General features: G+C 40.1%; 2 protein-coding genes across 4 annotated transcripts; one reads left to right on the top strand and one right to left on the bottom strand.

Moving 5' to 3' along the window:
• The first annotated feature begins 961 nt into the window (after positions 1 to 961).
• Positions 962 to 14,563, top strand: LOC135332956 (apoptotic protease-activating factor 1-like). Of its 3 annotated transcripts, none has more exons than XM_064527888.1 (24): positions 962 to 1,210; positions 1,424 to 1,596; positions 1,806 to 1,920; positions 2,220 to 2,478; positions 3,613 to 3,778; positions 5,290 to 5,554; positions 5,741 to 5,880; positions 6,110 to 6,234; positions 6,544 to 6,786; positions 6,874 to 7,052; positions 7,415 to 7,541; positions 7,639 to 7,764; positions 7,928 to 8,059; positions 8,196 to 8,405; positions 8,686 to 8,808; positions 8,947 to 9,195; positions 9,411 to 9,575; positions 10,840 to 10,971; positions 11,596 to 11,757; positions 12,039 to 12,161; positions 12,308 to 12,439; positions 12,654 to 12,776; positions 12,950 to 13,069; positions 14,302 to 14,563. In XM_064527888.1, exons 1-24 carry the CDS (start codon positions 1,041 to 1,043, stop codon positions 14,440 to 14,442), a joined length of 3,900 nt encoding a protein of 1,299 aa, XP_064383958.1. In that variant the 5' UTR covers positions 962 to 1,040; the 3' UTR covers positions 14,443 to 14,563. The 3 variants fall into 3 exon arrangements, with proteins under 3 accessions (XP_064383958.1, XP_064383959.1, XP_064383960.1); XM_064527890.1 differs by lacking the exon at positions 962 to 1,210 and adding an exon at positions 1,677 to 1,723 and having other exon boundaries at positions 1,458 to 1,596; XM_064527889.1 differs by lacking the exons at positions 12,654 to 12,776; positions 12,950 to 13,069; positions 14,302 to 14,563 and adding an exon at positions 12,574 to 12,625.
• Positions 14,486 to 20,183, bottom strand: LOC135332963 (uncharacterized). The gene is made up of 7 exons (XM_064527899.1): positions 20,024 to 20,183; positions 19,012 to 19,318; positions 18,258 to 18,612; positions 17,445 to 17,623; positions 16,727 to 16,960; positions 15,353 to 15,704; positions 14,486 to 14,788 (listed from the first exon to the last, which is right to left on the bottom strand). Exons 1-7 carry the CDS (start codon positions 20,123 to 20,125, stop codon positions 14,593 to 14,595), a joined length of 1,725 nt encoding a protein of 574 aa, XP_064383969.1. The 5' UTR covers positions 20,126 to 20,183; the 3' UTR covers positions 14,486 to 14,592.
• Between the last annotated feature and the right edge of the window lie 1,551 nt (positions 20,184 to 21,734).

Here is a 21,734-nt window from a genome sequence, read left to right as displayed (position 1 = left end):
GGGATGTCCACCAAACTCTCAATGTGACCTGATGATGATTGAATAAAAGCACCGGCCCGGCACAGGTGCTGATTCCTCGGTAGAGGCACCTGAACATTTGCATGAGGATTCTGTAGCCTCCTTCGCACAATTGCTGATCAATTTGTGGACAATGATTTTCCAATATATTTTTATCCTCAGACCAAGGGCTTAGGTGCACAGTATTTTTTTTTTATTGTCTGTATTGGAAGCTTAGATCAAGATCTACATATAAAATATCTCAAAGGTGGTAGGTATGTGGTGGCTTATAAAATAAACAACAATAGTGGACAATCGCTTAGCGATGGAAAAAACCAATCGTTGTCGGCTAAGGTCTGAAACTCTGGCACAACATTCCTGAATAGTTTAGCTAACATGATTTCGTATAGTTTACATAAGTACGCATAGCGACTACTCTCAATTATCAGGGTTTTTTTGGGTACCTTTTTGCTTAGCGATGGAACTCAAGCAACTTGTCGGCTAAGGTGTACACATGAATTGTTAAATAAATTGTCTAACTTTTGATACAAAAAAATTGTCCAGAAATACTTTAGTTCCAGAGATATTTGATGTTACACATATTTTTTATACGATCACCCCCATTTTCATTAAAATGATTTCCCACTAAAACTTTTTTGTAGCCTATTGTAATTGATTAGCTGGCCAATGGTACAATTTTTTAGAAATGTTCCAATCTTGAGATACATTTTAATAATAAGTACAACCAGGAGTGCCACTACTCACACCCCTATTAGGCTATTATTATGGTATTTTACTCTCTAGACTGGATGCACTGAAGACTTCTCTAAATCACTATGGGGGCCGGCCTAGCCTATGTCGGTTGATCCTGGGCAATAGCCCGCCCCCTATTAACACCCGGGGGGGGGGGGGGCCCCAAATGAGGGGAAGCCCCATGCATAGCGCATATCAACAGTGCCTCGAAAACACCTGCATTTTATAATAGTAGATCTACGACCAATATTTGTACCAGTCTAGCTAGCTATAAATACAGACTACAGTACATGTTTAGCTACGGTGAAGGAGTGTTGAAGGGGGGCCACCATGCCACGCTGCGTGCTCATCGGGAGGCAATAGTGAGCTCACTGAGTGGTGGCTGTCTAGTAGAGATACTGCCCAAACTTGTGGCAAATGGAGTTATCAATACACAGGACATGCAGAAACATGATGCTGAGTGAGTCCAATTTGTTGCTGGAATTTACACAATCATAATTAATCATAATCTCATGACGCTTTTGTACCAGCACTATACTAGACTAGATTGCTACGTGCTGGACAAAATCGCCATAAAAGATTGTTCCTTTTTCACGGCACAAACAGTAATTTCTAAATGCTACACTACACACTCACTACCACACTGCAATCTCCGCCCTTTCCACACACACAGAGGGAAAGATACAGTTGAGAACCAGGCGAAACATCTCTTATATCTTTTGGAGGAGAGGGACTCCTCAGATTTCACTCGTTTTGTACGTGTACTGTTGAGCTCCTCTGAGAAATGCAAAGAAATAGGACAGCTGCTCTCCAAGGAGTCTGGAGTTATGGATGACGAGAAATATGGTAGGTAAACTAAGCACACTCGTTCAATTATACTTCTGAGTTGGATAAAGAAAAATCTGTCCAAAATTTCCCTGGCCCAGGTATATTTTCAATCAACTTGGCATTAAAGAAGTCAGGCTTATCAAAGGTGTGCATGTATACATAAAACTGCCTTCCTTTTGCTATGGAGCTGTACAATTTATTGAGCCACTCTTTCTGTGCTCATGCAGTGAAGAAGGTGACAGAGAAAGGGCGCGTGCCACTCCAGCCCAAGGTCTACCTGGAGAGGAAAGGCCTCATTGAGAAAATCCGCAACGAACTCAGAAAAATGGCTAACGGAGACACGTAAGAATGTGTGACTACAATTTTGAGATTTAATATTGTTGGTACAGTTTACATATAATTGGCAGAGAGATCGCGATGGGCAATAGGTGGAGTGCGGCTGTGCAGATAGACCACCCCTCGGCTAGTTTCCGTCATAGATTTTGCATGGCATGCAGGGTGCTCAATTGCCGTATGTGCATTACGTGTGCTACCAAGCTAGCTACTTGCATGGCCTTTCTTTTCACATCTAAAAATGGTTCCTAAAATTACATACGTACCCTTTGCACCCTAATTTTATTATTTCAACCGCTTCCTTTCAGGTGGCTGGTGGTCCATGGCATGGGTGGCACTGGAAAGACGGTGCTAACAGCTGAGGCAGTGAGGGATGCTGATTTGCTACGGACAGTGTTCCCCGGTGGGGTCAACTGGTTCGAAGTGGGTCACATGGCTGATCATCACTTGGACAAAGCCAAGTTGCTCGATAACCTAGTGACTCTCATTTTGAGACTGGATGAAAATGTACATGATGTACATATACCACGTCACACCGTGGAGGCTGCCGCTGATTACCTGCAAAATGTGTGTGTGTTTATACAATTGCATGTATAATTATAATAAATATATAGAACAAATAGGGAAGCAGTATAACGAGTACACTTGTTCTTGCCTCTAATGTAACAGTTACATAATATCAAACAACCTAAGCCTCTTTCAAACCAATTCAGGGAAATGGGAGAGATTTTTATGTCAGCCACAGCTAGGCCTGTGCCAAATATTCCGGAATAATTTTTTGAATAATAGGCAGTCTTTTTACAATTTGAATAATAGGCACTGTGAAAACAGTTTAATGATATTCATTGAGTTGCACATGCGCAGTAGCTCAGAACACACCCACATTTTACATGGCAGAACCTGATCCATTTTTTGGTGCTATATATTTTATAGGTGTTTTGTTTCGCTGTGATGTATGTGAATAATAGGTGACATCAATTTGAATAATAGGGTGATGAAGTTGAATAATAGGCTGATCAAATGTGAATGAATAATAGGTGAAAAAATTTGAATATTTGGCACAGGCCTAGCCACAGCACATTTTGTTGTTTGAGTTGTATGTGGTAAGCCTGAGGGCAGGAAAGTGTGCAATTAACCCCAGCAATATACAGTACAGGTGTCATACAGAAATAAGGGCCACGCTTTGAAAGGGAGGGTCTAACTGTCCCCAGAAAAATTTAATAAAATAAGGTAATTAAATTGTTATTTCAACTGTCAGGGTTTCATCTAGTGGGGTAGGGGTTAACCTCTCTTCCCCCCCCCCCCAAATGTTGTAGAATAATGACATCGATATCATCACATTCAACTACATGTAACCACCAATCATAAGGTAGAATCTACTGTCTATATGATATGTGTAACTACTGTGATGCATTAGCATGTAATAGGGGGTGTGGTCAAGTGGGCATGGCCAAATATTTCTCGAAATGTTTCCTCCTAAACTTCTAATCCTAGATGAAACCTTGCCTGTTAGTATGTAACATCGGCGGCTATGGAAACCCAGGGTCATACATACACCTGGAAAATTGTTGTTAATTAGGTGGGTTTTAGGGTTGCCTTTGCACATACATGTACTCAGACATACAACTAGTACCTGAATGCAAATTTTAGCGGCGAGGGTATGCCGCCCTGATATATCTCATTAAAATTTGCTGTTACTAGGTGATGAGCAAGAGCCAAAAATCCCTGTTAATCTTGGAGGATGTGTGGAGTCCTGAAGTAGCTAAGGCCTTCTCTGCCTGTCGCAATGTGATCATCACCTCACGAAATGCCGCCATTGCTAGCGAAGTCCAGACTCGAATTGTCCATAATATTTCAGTATCTGAAGGTGAGGGTTGGCTGGAATATAACAATTTTTTTCTCCACATAATTACCCTTTCTAGGCTGTATCCTATAGGTATGGTTAGGCAAACTAACGTGCACCACACCTACAAAGAGAATAATTATATCTTTTGAGTACCGTATTTACTTGATTAAACGCCCATCTTGTTTAAACGCCCATGGTAAAAGTTCTATCCTTGTCAATAAACGCCCATCTTAAATAATCGCTCATGTATGAGCGTGGCACTGTGGGTGGAGCTAAACTAGCACGTTGCAAGCATGGCAGCATAGATTTTTATGATGGCAGAGAGAGAGAGAGATACCAACACAGAGGGAGAAACACCACTCCTATGACTTAAGTTAAGGTTACGGTACACTGTTCCACCCACGCTCAAATTTGCGTGGGTGTTCAATGCAGTACACTAGTAAAATGGCTCTCATCTGGCAATGGTCACTTGGCGTCAATTCTAAGCATCAAGAAACCCCTCCTTACCGTATAGTCTGCTGTTTCTTATTATACGAATAAAGGGGCAGGGCGACTCGAAGAGTTTTTCCCAAGAGAGTAAGTTGAAACAAAGTTACGGCCATTTCTAGCTGTTTTTGTAGGCTAATATGGCGACTGTAGAGTAGTAACAAGGATATATTTTTTGCTGTAAGGTCTCTATGAACAAGATCTCTTCGAGTCGCCCTCCAGTAAGTCTTTAGGCATCGAATACTGGTCAGAAAGACAACCTGGAAGCTATGCAGTCAATAAAACTTTACGCTAAAATTTTCAGTTTTTTCCAGCTGACCTCAGACCACTTCATTGGATTATAAGACATAGATACTTTTAGCTACAATAATAGCTAGCATTGTTTCATGTTCTCTTTTCATTGATAATCATTGCTAGTTACAAAAATAATGTAGTGATAAGAAATAAAGAAAATAAATATCTTATGAATTATTCATGAGCAATTAGTATACCGTAACCTTAAGCTGAGAGCTGTGGCAGCAGCCAAAAAGCGCATAATAACTGCTGCTGTGCAAGAGTTTGGAGTAGACATGACCAATAAACACCCATTTCGAATAAGTGGCCATCTCGTTTAAATGCCCCCTTTACAGACTTTGATATGAAATAAACGCCCGGGCGTTTAATCAAGTAAATACAGTATAATTATTATAGTTGTGGTATATCTTATTTACATGTATGCTACATGACCATGCATAAAAACTAGTGCCAAACCCTCGGCTAGTTTTACGTCTCACAACCGGAGTGTTGTACGAATGATGTTAAAATCAGTAGTATGTATCACTATATGAACATAGAAATGAATGACCAATGAAGTGTTGTGGCGTCAATGTGGTATAAGCTAGGAGTCTTTCTATAATATCTAACAGTACCTATAATTATGATTAAGCTGTCATGATCACTACATGCACCTGCATTCACAACAACGCAGTCATATGCAATTTCTGTTGCCAAAGTTGCTCAGAATGTGTTGAAATTGCATGGATAATAAATGTTTATTTATAACCTAGATCTTACTGATACGGAATCTCGTGTCTTAATGGGCAGCTGGCTGAATGCCGACCCCTCTTCCCTCTCCACCTACGTCGGCGAAATCGTTAAGTACTGCCGTGGGTCTCCCATGGCCATAGGACTTATCTGCCCCATTTTGAAGCGTAAAAATACTGAAACTCGATGGAAAGAAATTGCTGCACAACTGGCGACGAAGGCCCTTGTACTTCGTGCTAGCACTAAAGAGAATAAAAAATGTACTCTCAACGGTTCCATAGAGCTCAGGTATCATTATAATTATGACATAAATTATGGAAATTGTGTATTGTCGCAATTTAAGCTGTTTCACGTTTACTACAGGAGTTCAACACTCTTACTTTTATCTACTCTTGCGTGTTGTTATCATTGGCAGTTTCATTACCCCCACTTATACAGTGTAGTATTCCATGAAACACTTGTATACACGTACAGTGTCAATTACTTGCCTCCTGATTTGAAGTCATACTTTGAGATGTTTGTGGTGCTGGACTATGGCACTGTGATCACAGGACAGGCCCTGAGCACTATGTGGGATAATGAGGACATCTTCGAGACAGAGGACATCATGGAAAGTACGAAATAAGCTAGCTGCTTGATATAGACAATGTGAAGTCTAGCTCTGTATATTTCAGATTGCTGTGCATGTATTTACATGTACGTACAACTCGTAATTTAAAATTCAAATCTGTTAAGCGACCATTAATAATTATAGTGGCTCAGAAATTGTCATTCTGCTTGACTGTATACATACTAGCAAGTGTTTATTTTGTAGTTCATGCCCCCTCCCCCCCCCCCCCCCAGAGCTGGTTGAGTACTCTATGGCACAGCTGGCCAACCCGGGAGAGGAGAACCAAGATGCTCTGCTTTATCAGATCCACGACCTTTTCCTTGATTATCTCAAGCACTTGATAACTGAAGAGCAACAAGTGGGTACACTATATAATATACTTACTATAAGGCGATCAATACAATGGGTATATGATGTGCGACAAATAATTTGCATGAAGACCGGTTTCTGTACAAGTTAATTGTTTAACAGGCCAATCCAAATTATAGTACCTACAATGCCTGCATGTATGGATAACTTGTTTAGGGGATCCTTGGTCTGTCATTATCATGCGCATACTGTGAGTCGATTGGTAATCGCATCTACAATTCAATCTGTCAAGCATACCACATCTATTTCCTGTCATCCTCTCACCAACACCACCCTCAAACTATATACATTGTAATAGATGAAGATCCATGCAAGGGTAGTCGAGCGATACCATAAGAAGTGTCATGGAGAATTTGCTGAACTAGAGGACGATAACTACATATTCCAGAACCTCCTATCCCATGTCGCTGCAGCTGAAAGCAATGAGTTGCTTGGCAACCTCATGACACAGCTCAAGTGGCTCCTTGCTGTGGCCCAGCATGGAGGTGCTAACACCTATCTCTCCGCCTACGATAGATACAGGAGCAAGATTCCAACAAAAGTAAAATGCAGCATTGATGATAAATTGCTAGCGCTAACACACAAACTGGGCTAACTTTTGTATATACGTATACACACACTCACATAGTTCATGACAAGTTATTGCCAGTTTGAACGGTTCCTGTCTGAGTACATGTTCATGCTGGCCCATCGTCCCTCTTCACACGATGTCATTCAGCAAGCTATCCTCCTCCCACACAATAATATCATTCGCAAGCAAGCCTTGGGCCTTGAAAAACCAAGGAAAAATTCATTCTTTCAACAGAAGTAAGTAAAATGGCATCTTTACAGGGGCAAACACTCAGCTAGTTTCGTGGTATGGTCTTAGAATGTGTTGTACGCACGTTGTGTATGAACAGAATCAATGTCCTGCATACTTATGTGTATACACCATACGCATCCATGTATGTGTACATGACATTATGTAGGGTTAAAATAATTATATTTCCCAGCAATCAAAGTTTTATAAGTAAAATTAATGTCGACAATAATGGTGATGTCAGTGGTGTGGGGCAATGAGTCAAGAAGGCAACTGGACTGACTACACAGGAGGGATTCAATGTGGTTGATTAGTCTCCCATGCACATGCATGCATGAACTATCATGTATTCAACTCTCATCCCCTGCAGTACTGAGTGGTCAGGCACCAACGAAAACAACACACTCAAGCTCAAAATCCACAAGGAGGGGGTGAGCGAGTGCTGCTACTCTCAGGACCAAAAAAACATTCTCTCTTGTGGAGGGAATGAAGTCAAGGTAGCCAATAATAATCAATCCATCTTTTTCTCACTTTCTTGATCTAACATGTACCGGTACGTATCATAAATGACTATAGTAATGTCTACCTTCACAGTTGTGGCACTCTACTAATGGTATAGTGTTAGCAGACTTCAGAGGTCACACAGATCAGGTGACCTGCTGTGATCTCTTGCGTTCTGGCAAATTGGCTGTATCCTCATCAGAGGACAACACTGTTAAGGTGAGGCTGGCATGCATGATGGTATAATATGCTTAGTATATATATACAAAAGGTGCCTTAGTATCTTTGTGCATAGGAGTATTGCGTTAGTATAAATGTACTATAATAGTCAAATGCTCTTGTGTACACTTTATATATTTAATTTAGTTATGCACATGTTAAGGTTTGGGATGTGCGCAAGAAGACTGTAGTACAAGATTTCAAAGGTCACGAGTATGGAGTCACGTGCTGTGCTTTTTCCCCTGATGAAACTGAAACTCTTGTCGTATCAGCTGACGTTGACTGTGTTGTCATGGTGAGTCACAGTATGGGATTATGAACTGAATTGCTAAAACTGTAAAATTCCACAATACAAATAAATGCATTCCAAAGCTGATTTTTAAAGCTGAATCTTTGTGATATTACAAAATCGCACAAAACCCTGTATGCAGTTATGGTATGCCCAGACTGGTCGGATTCGTTGTGGATGGCATACTGGAGCTTTGTCACCAGCGAACACTCCTACCGAGTCTCCAACTTATCTCCCCATCCATAGTTTGTCCCGCAGTGACAGTCAGGCAGTAGGAGAGGCAGTTATGGCATGTGCCTTCTCTCCAAGTGGAGAGACAATCGCTACCGGCTCTATGAACGGGATAGTCAGAGTGAGACTTTTGAGATAGGCTGTATTGTGTATTATTATGGCTCACAATGCTACAAAACAGTTTGCACTGTGTTGTGTTCTTTCAGCAAAAGTACAATTTAGCCTCATAACCATGTTGATTTTTAAAGAAAATGTAGCCTGCATGGAAGTGAGCACGCTTCAACACAATGATCTGTTTTTGTACTTTGTGAGCGTGTCAATAATGAGTGGCTGTATACGTATTAAGTTCATGCAATTTGAAAGTAGTTGTTTAAGCTATTCTGTTTTCCTGATGCATACAGATATGGAACCTGGCGGGTGAGCTACAGTCAACCTTTACCGGCCACACCTCACATATCAGAAGCTGTGTATTCTCCCAAGACGGAAAACTCTTAGCTACTGCTTCTCTGGACCACACTGCTCGAGTACGTTAGCTATAAATTGTATGGCTAAGGCTAAGCATTATTAATTATAGTTCTAAAAGAAGAGAAAGCATAGACCTTGCTGCATGCATGCATGGTAACCTGTCAACCATCAACTCAAGTTTCATTTATGATTTTTAGGTATGGACTGTGGAAGATTGTAATTGTGATACCATCATACGTAATGATACGGCTGTATTTTCATGCAATTTCCTACTGGGCGACTCTCAACTTTTGACGGGAGATTTCGAGGGTTCCGTAAAGATGTGGTCACTCCCGGAAGGTAGGCTGCTTCGTGTTTACCCAGCACACTCTGACTACGTCAACTGTGTCCTTTACTCACCAACTATGAAGTCCATTCTGTCTGCTGCTGATAACGGAGTGATTAAGGTGATGGTACTCGTACAGATACTCTTAGTCTAGAGATATTTTGTGGAGATTTATGCTCTGCAGTTGTGTTGTACGGCCGTAGGCATGCTTGGGTTGCTATACATTGGCAGTAGCAATAGCCTAAGTATAATTTATTGTCAATACAATGAATAAGGGTTTATAGCCAGCTATAATTATAGGGTCAGTCACATAACCAATATTTCTTGTCTGAGTAGATCATGTGCTTGGACGAAACCGATGAGAGTGGAAGTAAGGAAGAAACAGATTCTCATTCTAACACCATCTACCATCGAAGATTCTCTGCCAGTTTCATCGAGATCTCAGCATCAACATTTGAACCATTGATTGTTTGCTACGTCACTAAAGAGAAGAAAATGCAAGTACGTACTACACAAGTGTTTCCGTTATTGGCCTTAGAAATTAAACTTTCTGTGTGTAATCCACTTTTGCAGTCACCCCATATATACATGTAAATCCCTAAGTACCAGAAATGTTTAATAGATGCTTACCCTGTTTTATTACAATCCAAATTACAGAAACTGATGTAATTGTATAGTTGTAAGGGAAACACATGCATGCATGCAGGAATTAAGGCTACATAAGTACTAGCCTCGATTCCAGGCTGATTAAAATACGGCCTGGTACCTATTGCATGGTGTTAGTGCGCATGCGTTAGTTTCACCAGAATCTGGGGAATCCCCTTTTTTCTTTCTCTCATCTATTTTCTATCTTTGTACATCAGCTTAGCTCTCTATTGTATTGTTCCAGAAGGCTTTCACACTAGTCTGACGCCAGAAGAGGCTCTCATCTACACCTCTATGGTGGTTGTATGGTCAGGATGTCTTACCTTGGATCTGTACAGGCTATGGGAAGTGTATGGTGCCTCAAACTGCTACTTGCTAAGACAATCTGGCTATAGGACCATCCTAGACGTAGATGAGAGCCTCTTCTGTCTTAAAACTAGTGTTCAAGCCTTCTAAGACAGCATAAGCCACAGCTTCACAGAACTCGAGATAAAGTATTACGAAACATATTCTTAGTAAAGGGACTAATTTCCGGTATAATTTACTGATGTTTTACGTTCGTAGTACGATTACCCATATTCTGGGTAATTTGAAGCGCATGCGCACTATCACCCCTGCAATAGGTACCAGGCCGTATTTTAATCGGCCTTGAATCGAGGCTACATAAGTACTAGCCTTATTCCCAGGCCTTTTGATAGAAGGTATTAAACAATGGCCTCTCTCAAATTGTAGCCTCCTCTGCCAGCAAAATGAAACATTTAGTAGCCGCGGCCTTTGATCAAGCATATATACGGTATTTGTCTAGTTTATAACTGGGTATGGTAAGTCTCTTTGCTATCAATTGCTGCCCTTTGTGATGGACTACAGGACCAACGCTGCCCTTGTCGACAATAGTGTTGTTCTGAAAAATCTGCTTTTGTTTCCGGTTCCCAACTATGCCTAGATAAATCAATACCAGGCCTATTTTTCTCCCTTCTGTTCTTAGAAAAAATCGGCCTGGGAACGAGGCTACATGTGCATGTACATGCAGAGACATGCATAATAATTTTATTGCTGATGTGTTCCATCAGGAGTAGATCCATTTGCATGTGTGTGTGAGTTCTATGCATGTGTTCTGCAGGTGTTATATGGTACGAAAGCTGAGATAGTTGTCTCTAGTCTGCCACTTGTACCTGAAGATAACCCTCGATGCTGGGTCATCTCTAATAAAGGCTTACTAATAGCCGTGGGTTATAAGAGTGGCACTATTCAGGTATATATAATAATATATGTTCCCCTTATACTGCATGTAACAGCCCAAGTATATATTAAATGTAAATGTACGAATGGTTTTTGTCACAGTGAGTCACTCTATATGAAGTCATTCAGAGATGCATGCATTTTTATGTTGGCCTCCCTACAGGACACTCTTTGCCTTAAGAAAGTTTGTGCTACATGCACGTGACTGTGCATCCTGTATAGTTCTTTAATAGGTCTGTCAGTCTCACAATTCTCACCAGAACTTGAAGTTCTACATGCATGTATAAGACATGCAATACTGTAAAGATATCACAATCTGTAATCCTTAGCTATGGTACTCGGATCAAAATTTTAGTTTTTTCCATGGGTTAAACTGATTTAGCAGTTCAAATTCTTATACGTATATGAAGCAAACCATAGTATAGTAATGAGCGTAAGAGATTAGTATTTTTCCCCACACCCATTTCCTGTCTTAACCGATTTCTATACTTCCTACATGTATTTCTTTTTCTATAAAGAGGGGTGTGTAGGAGGCTATAGATAAGATGTGCTTCATAATTATACTTGAAAATTGCTAGAGCCTAAAACATTGTATGTCGTCCAACAAGGGAAATGCAGTCAAAAAATCTTCCCTCAGCTGCTGTCACTGAGCAAGGCAGATGCAGATGCAGGCTCTGGTTGCGAGTGGAGTGTCAGTGAGGTGTGGAGGAGGAAACAAGCCCACGAAAAACCTCCTTTCAAGATTTACTTCTCTCCTAGTGATGAAAAGCTCATCTCTTGCTCCAGTGCTGGCCACAAGGTACAACAATCAAAGTTGCTGATAGCACACTCCAAAACCAGTGAAGTTACATGTTTGCGATATAGGATAGGTACTGTATCAGGAGCAGTAATGTGTGCAATGCATACAATAGAGTGGGTGTGCCGAGCTACTTACACTCCTGAGAGTATATAGTATATAAGCCTGTTTCACCCAGAAAGCATTGCAATCGTGCAAGACTCTATTATAGCGGGTATCATTTGCTCTCACACAATGACATGCATATTACATTGTACATGCATATCACATACACTTTCCCACAGGCATGGAATGTCAAGGATGGTCATGAGATAAGCAGTAGCAGTGGGCGTGGTCTGGGAGTTCGTCCCTGTGTGTTTTTCAGTGACAATGTCCGAGTGGCCTCGGCAGCCGACAATGAGGTTCTGGTAAGTACATGTACTACATGTAAGTGGTATGAATTGATGGCACGTCGAATTGGCACTGATTTAAAAATACATACATGTATACATATTCATGCACTCCTAGTAAAAACACTTGCTTGCTTGTGTATGATTATTATGCATGCGTACAGGTATGGGATGCTGATACTGGAATCACACTGAAAACATTTGCTACATCAACTAAAGATGGTTTCATTTCGTGTATAAGCCTTTCTGTTGATAATACAAGAATAGCCATCTCAAATACTGAAGGACTAGTCATGGTGAGCGTACATTGTATGTAATGTGTTCAGTGCTACTCCCAGGCATGTAAGCCTTATTAGATGTACGCTGTATCTTGCCAGTTTTGACCGAACCAAAATTATGAAAGGGGTGCATGCTCTGTACGCGTACACAGGCACCCAGTGCATAGTGCATACATACGTCATGTACGTACTCAACAATTAATTACTTTGAGTTGTCAATGGATATACACAGGTGTGGGATGTTGAAGATGGCTCCCTGCTCTTTAAAAATAATTCTTCCTCGTCTACCCGATGTTGTGCCCTTTCACCCGATGGCTCGCTAGTAGTAGCAGGATTTGACAATGGATCTCTGAAGGTAAACAATCCAGAAACCGTTTCAACAAACTGTACTCTGAGATTTCCCACGCCCTTTTTGGGACGATTTCTAATTTTTATTTAACTTGACACACCACCGTTTATATGTGCTATTAATAATGATTTACTCCGATTGATTCGATCTTATGCTTGACTTTATATACACATACGTAGATATGGAATGTGGAAGGGAAGCTGGTGAAGGCATACTACACTCAGTCACACCACTGGATGATCGACCTGGCCTTCTCTCCCGATGGAACTACCATAGTGGCTCTCTGTGAAAGCATTACGGTCAGCTATGGTGTAATTAGGAGTGTAGACATAATTTTTACCATGATAATATTAAAATTAAAATTATATCTCCAGTCGATTGTACCTTAACCCAACCTCTAATTATGCCTCGAGGCGTTGCTGCACGAGGAATACGGTAAAGCTGACTGTGTGCGTGTGCGTGTTCCAGCTGTAACTGCTCAACAATTGTAATGCGACGAAAACTAACAGCTTCTATAGGCTTCTAGCCACGTTTTCTGATTCGTGGATTTGCAAACTAACACGCTTCTATCCTTGAGATCATTCATCAAGCCATCAGATAGACTTTGTTTCCGTTGCTCCTTCTATAATGATTTTGTAGGTTCATTAATAGTCAATAATTGCAAACAACAATAATTATACCTTATTGTTATTATAAGCGGGTACCGTACTTATTCGATTAAAGGCGACACTTTTAAATAATTATGAAGCCAGAGGTCGTTTTTTTTGGAGGTTGAAAAATTATGTTAAAGTCCTGGTGTCGCATATTTAGAGGGTCGCATCTAATTGGATGTTACTCTACTATCCTCAATTATAGGCCGCTTAAATTACATTGTTTCTTGCGGCCTGGAATCGAGGCTGTGGTTTGACCTCTATTTAGGACGTGACATAAAAAAATAATTGTCAATGCAGCAGTCGCTACTTTTAGAGGTAAGAAAATTGGAAAAGATCGAGGGTGTCGCATATTTGGAGGGTCGCTTTAAATCGAATAAGTACGGTACTAATTTTAGTAAATTTGTAATTAAATGAAGTACGCGCTAATAATAAAACACATTTAAATGATAAAAAAATTAATTCTTTCTTTTTTCTAATGTACTTTTGAGAGCATGCTAAACAAGCTTCATCTATCTGACTCCAAACTTTCCAACCATACTTGTACATCTTTTGACAAATAAATTATGCTAATGAATTTCATTACAAATCCGCCAAAATAATTTATTAGTACCCTAAAAACAGAGAAAAATAAAAATCTGAAAACGCTACCCGTCTATAATAGTAACATTAAGGTAATAACAAAGTAATACGTGCCTCTTCTATATAATGTATACGTAACACTCTAATACCTTGAGCTAAGCAAAACATGCGAGTGGCATTAGCACAGCGCAGCTTGCATCACTCGTTCATGTTGATTTCTCAAAGGACTCAATTCTTGTAAGGATAGACAGCTTTTGAGTAATAGTTACATCACACACACACACGCACACACATCACAGTGGCTTGATCTAGATGGCAGTCTGAAGAGCAGGGTGATACTAAATGGAGGCTTTGGCAAGTTCGTTCGCTACTCTCCTAACTTTAAGACATTTGTAACTATTGACAATATGGGTCAACTCTATGTGCTTACTACAATATAAATTAACTAAAAGTATATAGTACAAGATTATATTAGTCATTGCATTTCTTCATAATTTTATATGTTTGTGTCATTTATATAGTATTAGTACCAATTTTCATGACTGTGCAATGATCGACATATTTGCAAATGAGCACAAAAATAACTAGTACTATCTTAGGTGTTCACATGCACACTCATAAGCAGTTTTCAGCCTTTCAAGGTCCTTCTCGGAAGGACGCTTGGTCATTTGCTGACTTTCATGAATCCCTTTGAGATACATCTTCTCTTTGGCAGTCATGTTGTTGTCACTGTTGATATTCTCACACGATTGGAGCCGTTCTTCTTTGAGCCACTTGGTGTCAAAACTGCAGTACAATTATAAAGTGGCACAAACAAATGAACTGAAATCAAGATACCGTACTTATTCCATTTAAGGTGACACTTTCAAAGGTTGAAAAATTATGTTGAAGACTTCAACTTAATTATTGCCCTCTAAATATACGACATCAGAACTTACACCAGGACACTTCAATGAAGTCCTGGTGTCGCATCTAATTAGAGGTAGGTTGAGGCTTATATAATTACTCAACTATCCTTGATTACAGGCCGCTTAAAATTACATTGTTTCTAGTGGCCTGGAATCGAGGTTTGACCTCTATTTAGGACGCAACATAAAAAAATTGTCAACGCAGCAGTCGCTATACTTTTTAGAGGTCAAAAAATTGCCTAAGATGGAGGGTGTCACATATTTGGAGGGTCGCCATGGTATAATACGTATATATTATAACCCACAAGCACTATTTAATTAGCATGCATGCATGCAATTAGACACGCAATGTGGATTCAATTTACAGTATAAACGGGTTTATTTACGTGAATTACATGAATCAAGATATATTATTATAACAAAAGAAATGATTACTAATCACCTGTAGTGCATTATACTCTTGGGGTCATAATCAGACAAGCTGTTCACGCTCACCCCCAGATGGTTTCTCTTATACCAGTCCGCCTCAAACGGAGGGTCCCCACCTTTTGCTTTATAGCCAACCGCTTTTAGATCCCTCCGTATTCTCTCAATGTCCAAATGGTTCTCGACAGCATTCCAGAATTCTGGACGTTGATGTTCGTGTTCTAGCCCCAAGGCGTGTCCGAACTGGTGCACTACAATGCTGACTTGCTGCACTGGTGTGAAGTGTTTAAAGTTCAACACCATTGTCGGTTTGTCAGCCTCAATTTTTATTGCATCTGTTCCGACCATAGACCAGCAGCCTTCAGTCTCTACGTAACAAGAGTGTGGCAGTAACAACATGTGCACATGCATGTACAATGTTAATAATTATTACAGTGCATGTTATAATTTATCGACACTTCTAATTATCCCGGACACTTTTCTCGGCAATATTTTCGTTATTCTAATACAGCGGACAATCCCTTGAAAAGTAAATAACTCTATATAGAGCACTGAAATGCTAACTCTCAGCTGTTGACATGAATAAATACAAAAACTAGAAGATCGAGCGTTTAAAAAGCAACAAACTACAATTCTACTTTTAATAGAACCGGTCAAGGATCACTTTAGCTGCAAATAATGATGTAGATCCTCGAATAAATGTGTCACGTGTAGAACTACAACTTCTTAGTTTTTGCTCGCTTTTATTCGACAACCGCTTTTTTATTCTACAACAAGGCTTTAACAGGAAAATCTGCCACTATTAAAACTAACTTGTTGTGTGAAGGCTATCCATGCTGTGCTACGGCATCCAGGTAAGTAGACTCAAATATTACAAACAGACAAACCAAACAACTCTATACCCGCTGGCCGCGGTATGGCCTTCCAAGCAACGTAGCTTTATTGCTATATATATATATATATATAGCAAAAGTTCTGTGGTTATAGATAGCTCGAGGCTTACCAACTGTTCAGTCGCACACTGAATACCTATTACACGTGTACTATTAAACATAACTAGCAGGCATGCAGCTGCATGGTTTTAATTATTCCGAACGTCTCACGTGCGCTGTAATGATAAATGTCTGTTACAACATACCCAAACAATTTCCAAAATACGTGTTTTTTGCTGTCGGATAAATTAAAATGTACGGTGTATTACAAGATCCCTTGAGCTAGATTTACATGTAGATCAAACTTAGACCAGTAACTGAGCTAAATACATGTACATGGAAATAATTATACAGAAATAGTATCTGAACCAGCTAGTGAAATCTTCTTAGTAGTCAACATAAAATACCGTGTATACTTGCTAATACTTGCACTGATTAACAATAATGTACAATCTCACCTGTGAACTCCACACGTACATGAGCCTCACTCCTCTTCTCAGTGACCTCAAAGTAGGGAATCGGTTTCAAATTCCAAGTATGGGCCCATTCCATGATAGTCTTGATACTAATAGGCTGACCACGATACTTCCAATCGTTCTTGATCAGCTTATCATTTATAAAATACACCTTCAACACGTCTTCGTCCTTCCATATCTTGTCAATGTGTTGTTTAGTCATGACATTTTCAGCACCTATATACATGTGATCAGTATATACCTTATGACAAACACAAGGGCCCAACATACAAAGGCTATGACAGTATGTAGGCGAGATGAACTGTCCTAATTATTGCAATACAGTATGCATGGAACCCATATAAAATCGGACAATAATTATTATTATAACCTCGATTATCCAGTTCTCATTGTCCGGCTTGGTAATTTTCTCTAAAAATGGGTGTGTCCCTTGATGCGTACATGCGCAATTAACAGCTGTTACTATGGACGCAGGCATGTATACCCTCTATGTAGGCACCCACTAAATTTGTCACAAATCAGTGGGTGGACCAAGGCATGGTTTATCTATTCGATTATCCAGTTATCCGGCCTGCCTCTGGAACCAAGGTGTCTGGATAATCAAGGTTTTACTGTTTGGTGACCTGATTATAAAAAGTGTTCTAATTTCAGGGAGTCCACATTTAGGGGTTCTACTGTACAATTGCGTATGTGGTCTTACCATAAGCTCTCATGACTTCCAGGATGTCTAATCTGGAGGGTTGCCTGGGTAGCTCCTCTTGTTCACATCGCGTGTGAATGCCCTTCAAGTACTTCTTTTCCTTTGGGGTTAGGGACGAATCCAAGTCGATGTTCTTGTACGTCCTGTAATCCTCACATTTGAGCCAGCTTAATTCAAACCTGCATGGTATTTGTTCGCAATGGTAGCCCACTCATGATCAATTCTTTTACAATAACACACAATATCTGTAATCGCAGACAGCTGACTAAGACATACATGTACAGTGTATAATCACAATTCCTTAACAGCTTGTGAATTAATAAGAGTAGCTAGTACTGTACGTGGTATACCCGGGGGATACAGTATAATAATTATAGCAGGTATACCGTATAGCGGGTAATTTTTGGGGGACAAAATATTCGTGGTTCAGCAATATTGAGACATTTCGTGGGTAATATTTTCGTGGTTGCTGCTTGCACTGCAGGTAAAGGTAGGCAAGGTCGCTTCATTCGTGGGTAAAATATTCGTGGTCAGACCTCCAACCACGAAAACCACGAATATTTTGCCCCACGAAAATTACACGCTATACGGTATTTCGAAGATAAACTTTTGCATTTAAGCACGTACCACAAACATTTATACCCACGAATATTAACATGCATGCGCTAAAAGATGCCAAGTACCACGAAAATTAAATCCTCAAAGTCCTTTCTAACGGTTTTTCCGCGAAAGTTTTATACCCTCGAAATAATTATACCCGCTATAAAGTAATCATTGGATACCAAAAAGGTGCTTATATTGTGACTCACTCACTGATAGTGCATGATACTCTGTGGGTCATACTCTGACAGAGCCACATTGCCATCAGCAATATTCTTACGAAACCACTGGGAGTTATTAACTCCACCGTTTTCCTGACTTGCTTCTGAGCCACTGACACGAGGCGACTTCATCATCTCATCAGTATCCAAGAATTTACCAAGAATATCCCAGAAGTCGGAGCGCTGGTGTTCATGCTCGAGCCCCAAGGCATGTCCAAACTCATGGATGACCAGACTTTCCTGAATGTAATGGGTATGGCCATTTAAACTCAGCACCATGGTTGGTTTTTCAAGCTCTTTGACGTTTAGACTTTCTTTACCAACCGTTGACCAGCATTTGTTACCATCTGAAGCAAGACAGAATTATGAGCTGAAGACGAATTTTGGTACAGATGCAAATTACACAGTCATACTTTGCGAGCTAGTGCTAACAGTTTCACAAATAAGATAGCAAAAACTGTAATAGTAAATACCATGCAGTACTTGTATGACATCACAATCTTAATTGCCAAAGTGTCAACATTTCTGCTGGATTTTGGCTCATTCGCAAAGGTTTTTCACTTGCAAAACATGATTGTAGTAATACGATAATCACAGCCAATTAAGTTTCTATTTCATTATGCTACAGGTAGCCGCAGAGGTATATGGTAAAACTGATTGTGTGTTTACATCTTGCATAATTCCACCCATTACTCAGATATTCATTGCAGTTTACACATACACCAAATAGTACACTGATAACTGACTTGTGAATTTGACTCTTATATCAGCTTTTTTTGCAAACACTGTTGTCTCAAAACGAGGAATCCCCGTCCCCTTCCATGGCTGCCAAGCGTTGGCCCAGGCAATGATCGTGTTGACATTCATAGGCTGTCCCTTGCTTTTCCAATTCCATTCGTCAATAAAGTCCGCATTTAAAAAACACACTTTCAGCACATTTTCCCCTTTCCATATTTTCTCCCTAGGGATGAAAGTATCGGCTGCCCCGGGGCAGCTATCTTCTTGCAAGCCTTTATCACCCTCGCCAGGAACACTGCCACACATGGGAAATGCCTGTACATGTACAAAATTGTAAGTGCCATTGTCGGAGTGAATAGTTCACTTGGAGACAGTGTCCCCCCAGTGCCCCCACTAGCCATGCACTAGCCATGTGCAAAAAAATTGTTTCTCAAACCAGAAAAGAATACTGAGGAGTTTTTAAAGTGGAGAGAGGGAGTTTATCATACTGCAATCATACGGTAGACCCCTTAGAGCAGTAAGAATAAGTCTAGTCTCGCGAGCATTAGATGTAGAATCTACACGTACATACATACAGTATTAGATCTAGAATCTACACATTAATTATACAATTTTTAAACGGCCAATAATAATCATTTTGTCACATGTTAGATATAATTTTCTGGAGACCACTCCCTTTTTTTGCCTTCGGAAAGGAACTGGTATTAACGTACTTATCACAAAGTGTTGGGAATGCAATTAGAACAAACAACAAATTACGTAATGCATGGGTGGCAAACAGTTTAGCCTTGATTATAAGCCGCCATAGATGCGTTTGTAATAGAGGCTGGTACAATGTTGTGCGGTAAAAAATAAGCACGTGGGCGGGGGAACGTGAGCATTTTATTTGTAATGTTGAGTGACATTCTTCACGCACAGAACAACTCTTTGATTTGATAAGTAGCTTACTAAAATATCGTCTTCTGCACAGGTTTACAAATTTATACGATATGTATTCACTCATTTCATTTCATTCCACACCTGGACTAGGACTTGATATGTCTCCTCCACCCTGCAACCATCAGCCAGCAGGTCTTGCTGACTGGACCCTTCTCTCCTCACTGCCAACGCTGTCACATCCATATCACATCTAGATATCTATCTAGATGGGCGTGCTCATCCCCAAAATTAAAAATAGGGGAGGGTTGGACTCCGCCCAACTATTTGTAATTTACAGTGTAAACTCAGAGGAAGTCGAATGGCCAACGCTTGGACCAAGGAAGCTCTTGAGTATCTGTAGGAGTCAATGTGTTGCTAAACTAACTCTTTGACGTCTGCAAATTCCGGTATAGTCTTGCTCTTTTTGCAGTCTGCATGAACTGTTGCTAGGGGGAGGTCCTTATACTACTGCTGTCACCTATACTCGGAGGATTATGCACCCCATATCCTCCTCTAAGGTGTGGTATATCCTACACAAATCAGCATTTTTGATGTAACTATTGCATAGGACTGTGTGCATTTACCAGTATATCTATCAGCACTGATAACAGTGATTTACATGTAGGTTTTGCGATTTTTATTGTTGCGAATTGATTAACCCTCGCAAAGTGTTCACATAATTATGTTTGATGCTCGCAAAACATTCTATATACATAATTACATTATACCTAACTTACTAGGCTAAAATAGCTAGGAATTTTGCTGAGTATGAATATACCGTATCAAGAGTAGATAAGAGTACTCTTATCTACTCTTGACCGTATTGATTACTCGAATATTTTGAGAGTGAAAAACCTGCAAATGAGCCAAATAAGCAGAAAATTTGATCCTTTGCGATCTAACTATTGCGTTCTGGCAAGGATCGTGTGTATTTACTAGTAATAATTCGGATTTTATTGTTGCGAATTGATCCCCATCGCAAAGTTCGCAAATGTTTGATGCTCGCAAAACATTTTAGTAATACGGTATAAAAAATAGAAAATTTCGGCTTTGTTTGAGTGAACTTTATGATGGCTTTTTCAATGTTTCTAATTTCGTCTGTGTCATAAAGAACTTTGAAAACCTTGGCTCTGTTCATTACAATTAAATGGGTGGATGATCGAAGTTGGATTGTACTACCACAAAAATATCTACACTCCGTTAGGGTCAACGGCATCAATGTGCATTTATCGGGGTTTTTTGGAAGACTGTACTGTTCTTGCAATACAAGTTGAAGCGCACTAATCCCGTATTCGATAGTTCTGTAGCGCCATAGGCGTGGTTCAAACTTGTAATTTTCCCATTTAACTTCAATTTTGATGATGCATTGTTTAACCAGCAATTTCGGAAAGCAAAATACGGAGATTTTTGACTGAGATTTGTTTTTGCAGTGTAGCATACGCTACTGCCCCCAGTATCGCCTTCTTCTCGGTTTCTGACATCGGTGAGGGCTGCACTTCAATAACGACAACTAACTTCTTCATTTGGGGGGTGTATACTACCACATTTGGCTGCATGGTAGTCTGCTATATGACTCAGATTGGGTATTGCTTGAGCAGTTCGAGTTTCAACCGACAACTTCAATTTTGAACACACCTTTTTGACACACATAGTAGCAACTTGCTCGCTGTACATTTAGGTGCGGCTTTTACTCCAAGATGTTTAGCAATTTCCACCAGTGTGTACTTGGGAGTGTCTATAGCTAATTTCTTCATCCCCCTCCTTAAGACGAATGTTTTGACTCTGGCTTCAATCCAATTCTGATTGATTTTGA

The sequence above is a fragment of the Halichondria panicea genome, chromosome 3 (assembly GCF_963675165.1).
Source record: "Halichondria panicea chromosome 3, odHalPani1.1, whole genome shotgun sequence".
Taxonomy (NCBI): domain Eukaryota; kingdom Metazoa; phylum Porifera; class Demospongiae; order Suberitida; family Halichondriidae; genus Halichondria; species Halichondria panicea.
The sequence above is the reverse complement of the archived record's forward strand: the minus strand, read 5'-3'. Positions and strand labels throughout refer to the sequence as shown.

Excerpts from the sequence above, each read along its gene's own strand:
- LOC135332956 (XM_064527888.1), top strand. The coding sequence starts at position 1,041 with ATGTTTAGCTACGGTGAAGGAGTGTTGAAGGGGGGCCACCATGCCACG. Across the intron at positions 2,479-3,612 it reads CCGCTGATTACCTGCAAAAT|GTGATGAGCAAGAGCCAAAA; the intron begins GTGTGTGTGTTT and ends TGCTGTTACTAG. Across the intron at positions 8,809-8,946 it reads CTCTGGACCACACTGCTCGA|GTATGGACTGTGGAAGATTG; the intron begins GTACGTTAGCTA and ends TATGATTTTTAG.
- LOC135332963 (XM_064527899.1), bottom strand. The coding sequence starts at position 20,125 with ATGGATGTGACAGCGTTGGCAGTGAGGAGAGAAGGGTCCAGTCAGCAA. Across the intron at positions 18,613-19,011 it reads TATAAGAGTCAAATTCACAA|ATGGTAACAAATGCTGGTCA; the intron begins GTCAGTTATCAG and ends GTCTTGCTTCAG. Across the intron at positions 16,961-17,444 it reads GGAAGTCATGAGAGCTTATG|GTGCTGAAAATGTCATGACT; the intron begins GTAAGACCACAT and ends ACATGTATATAG.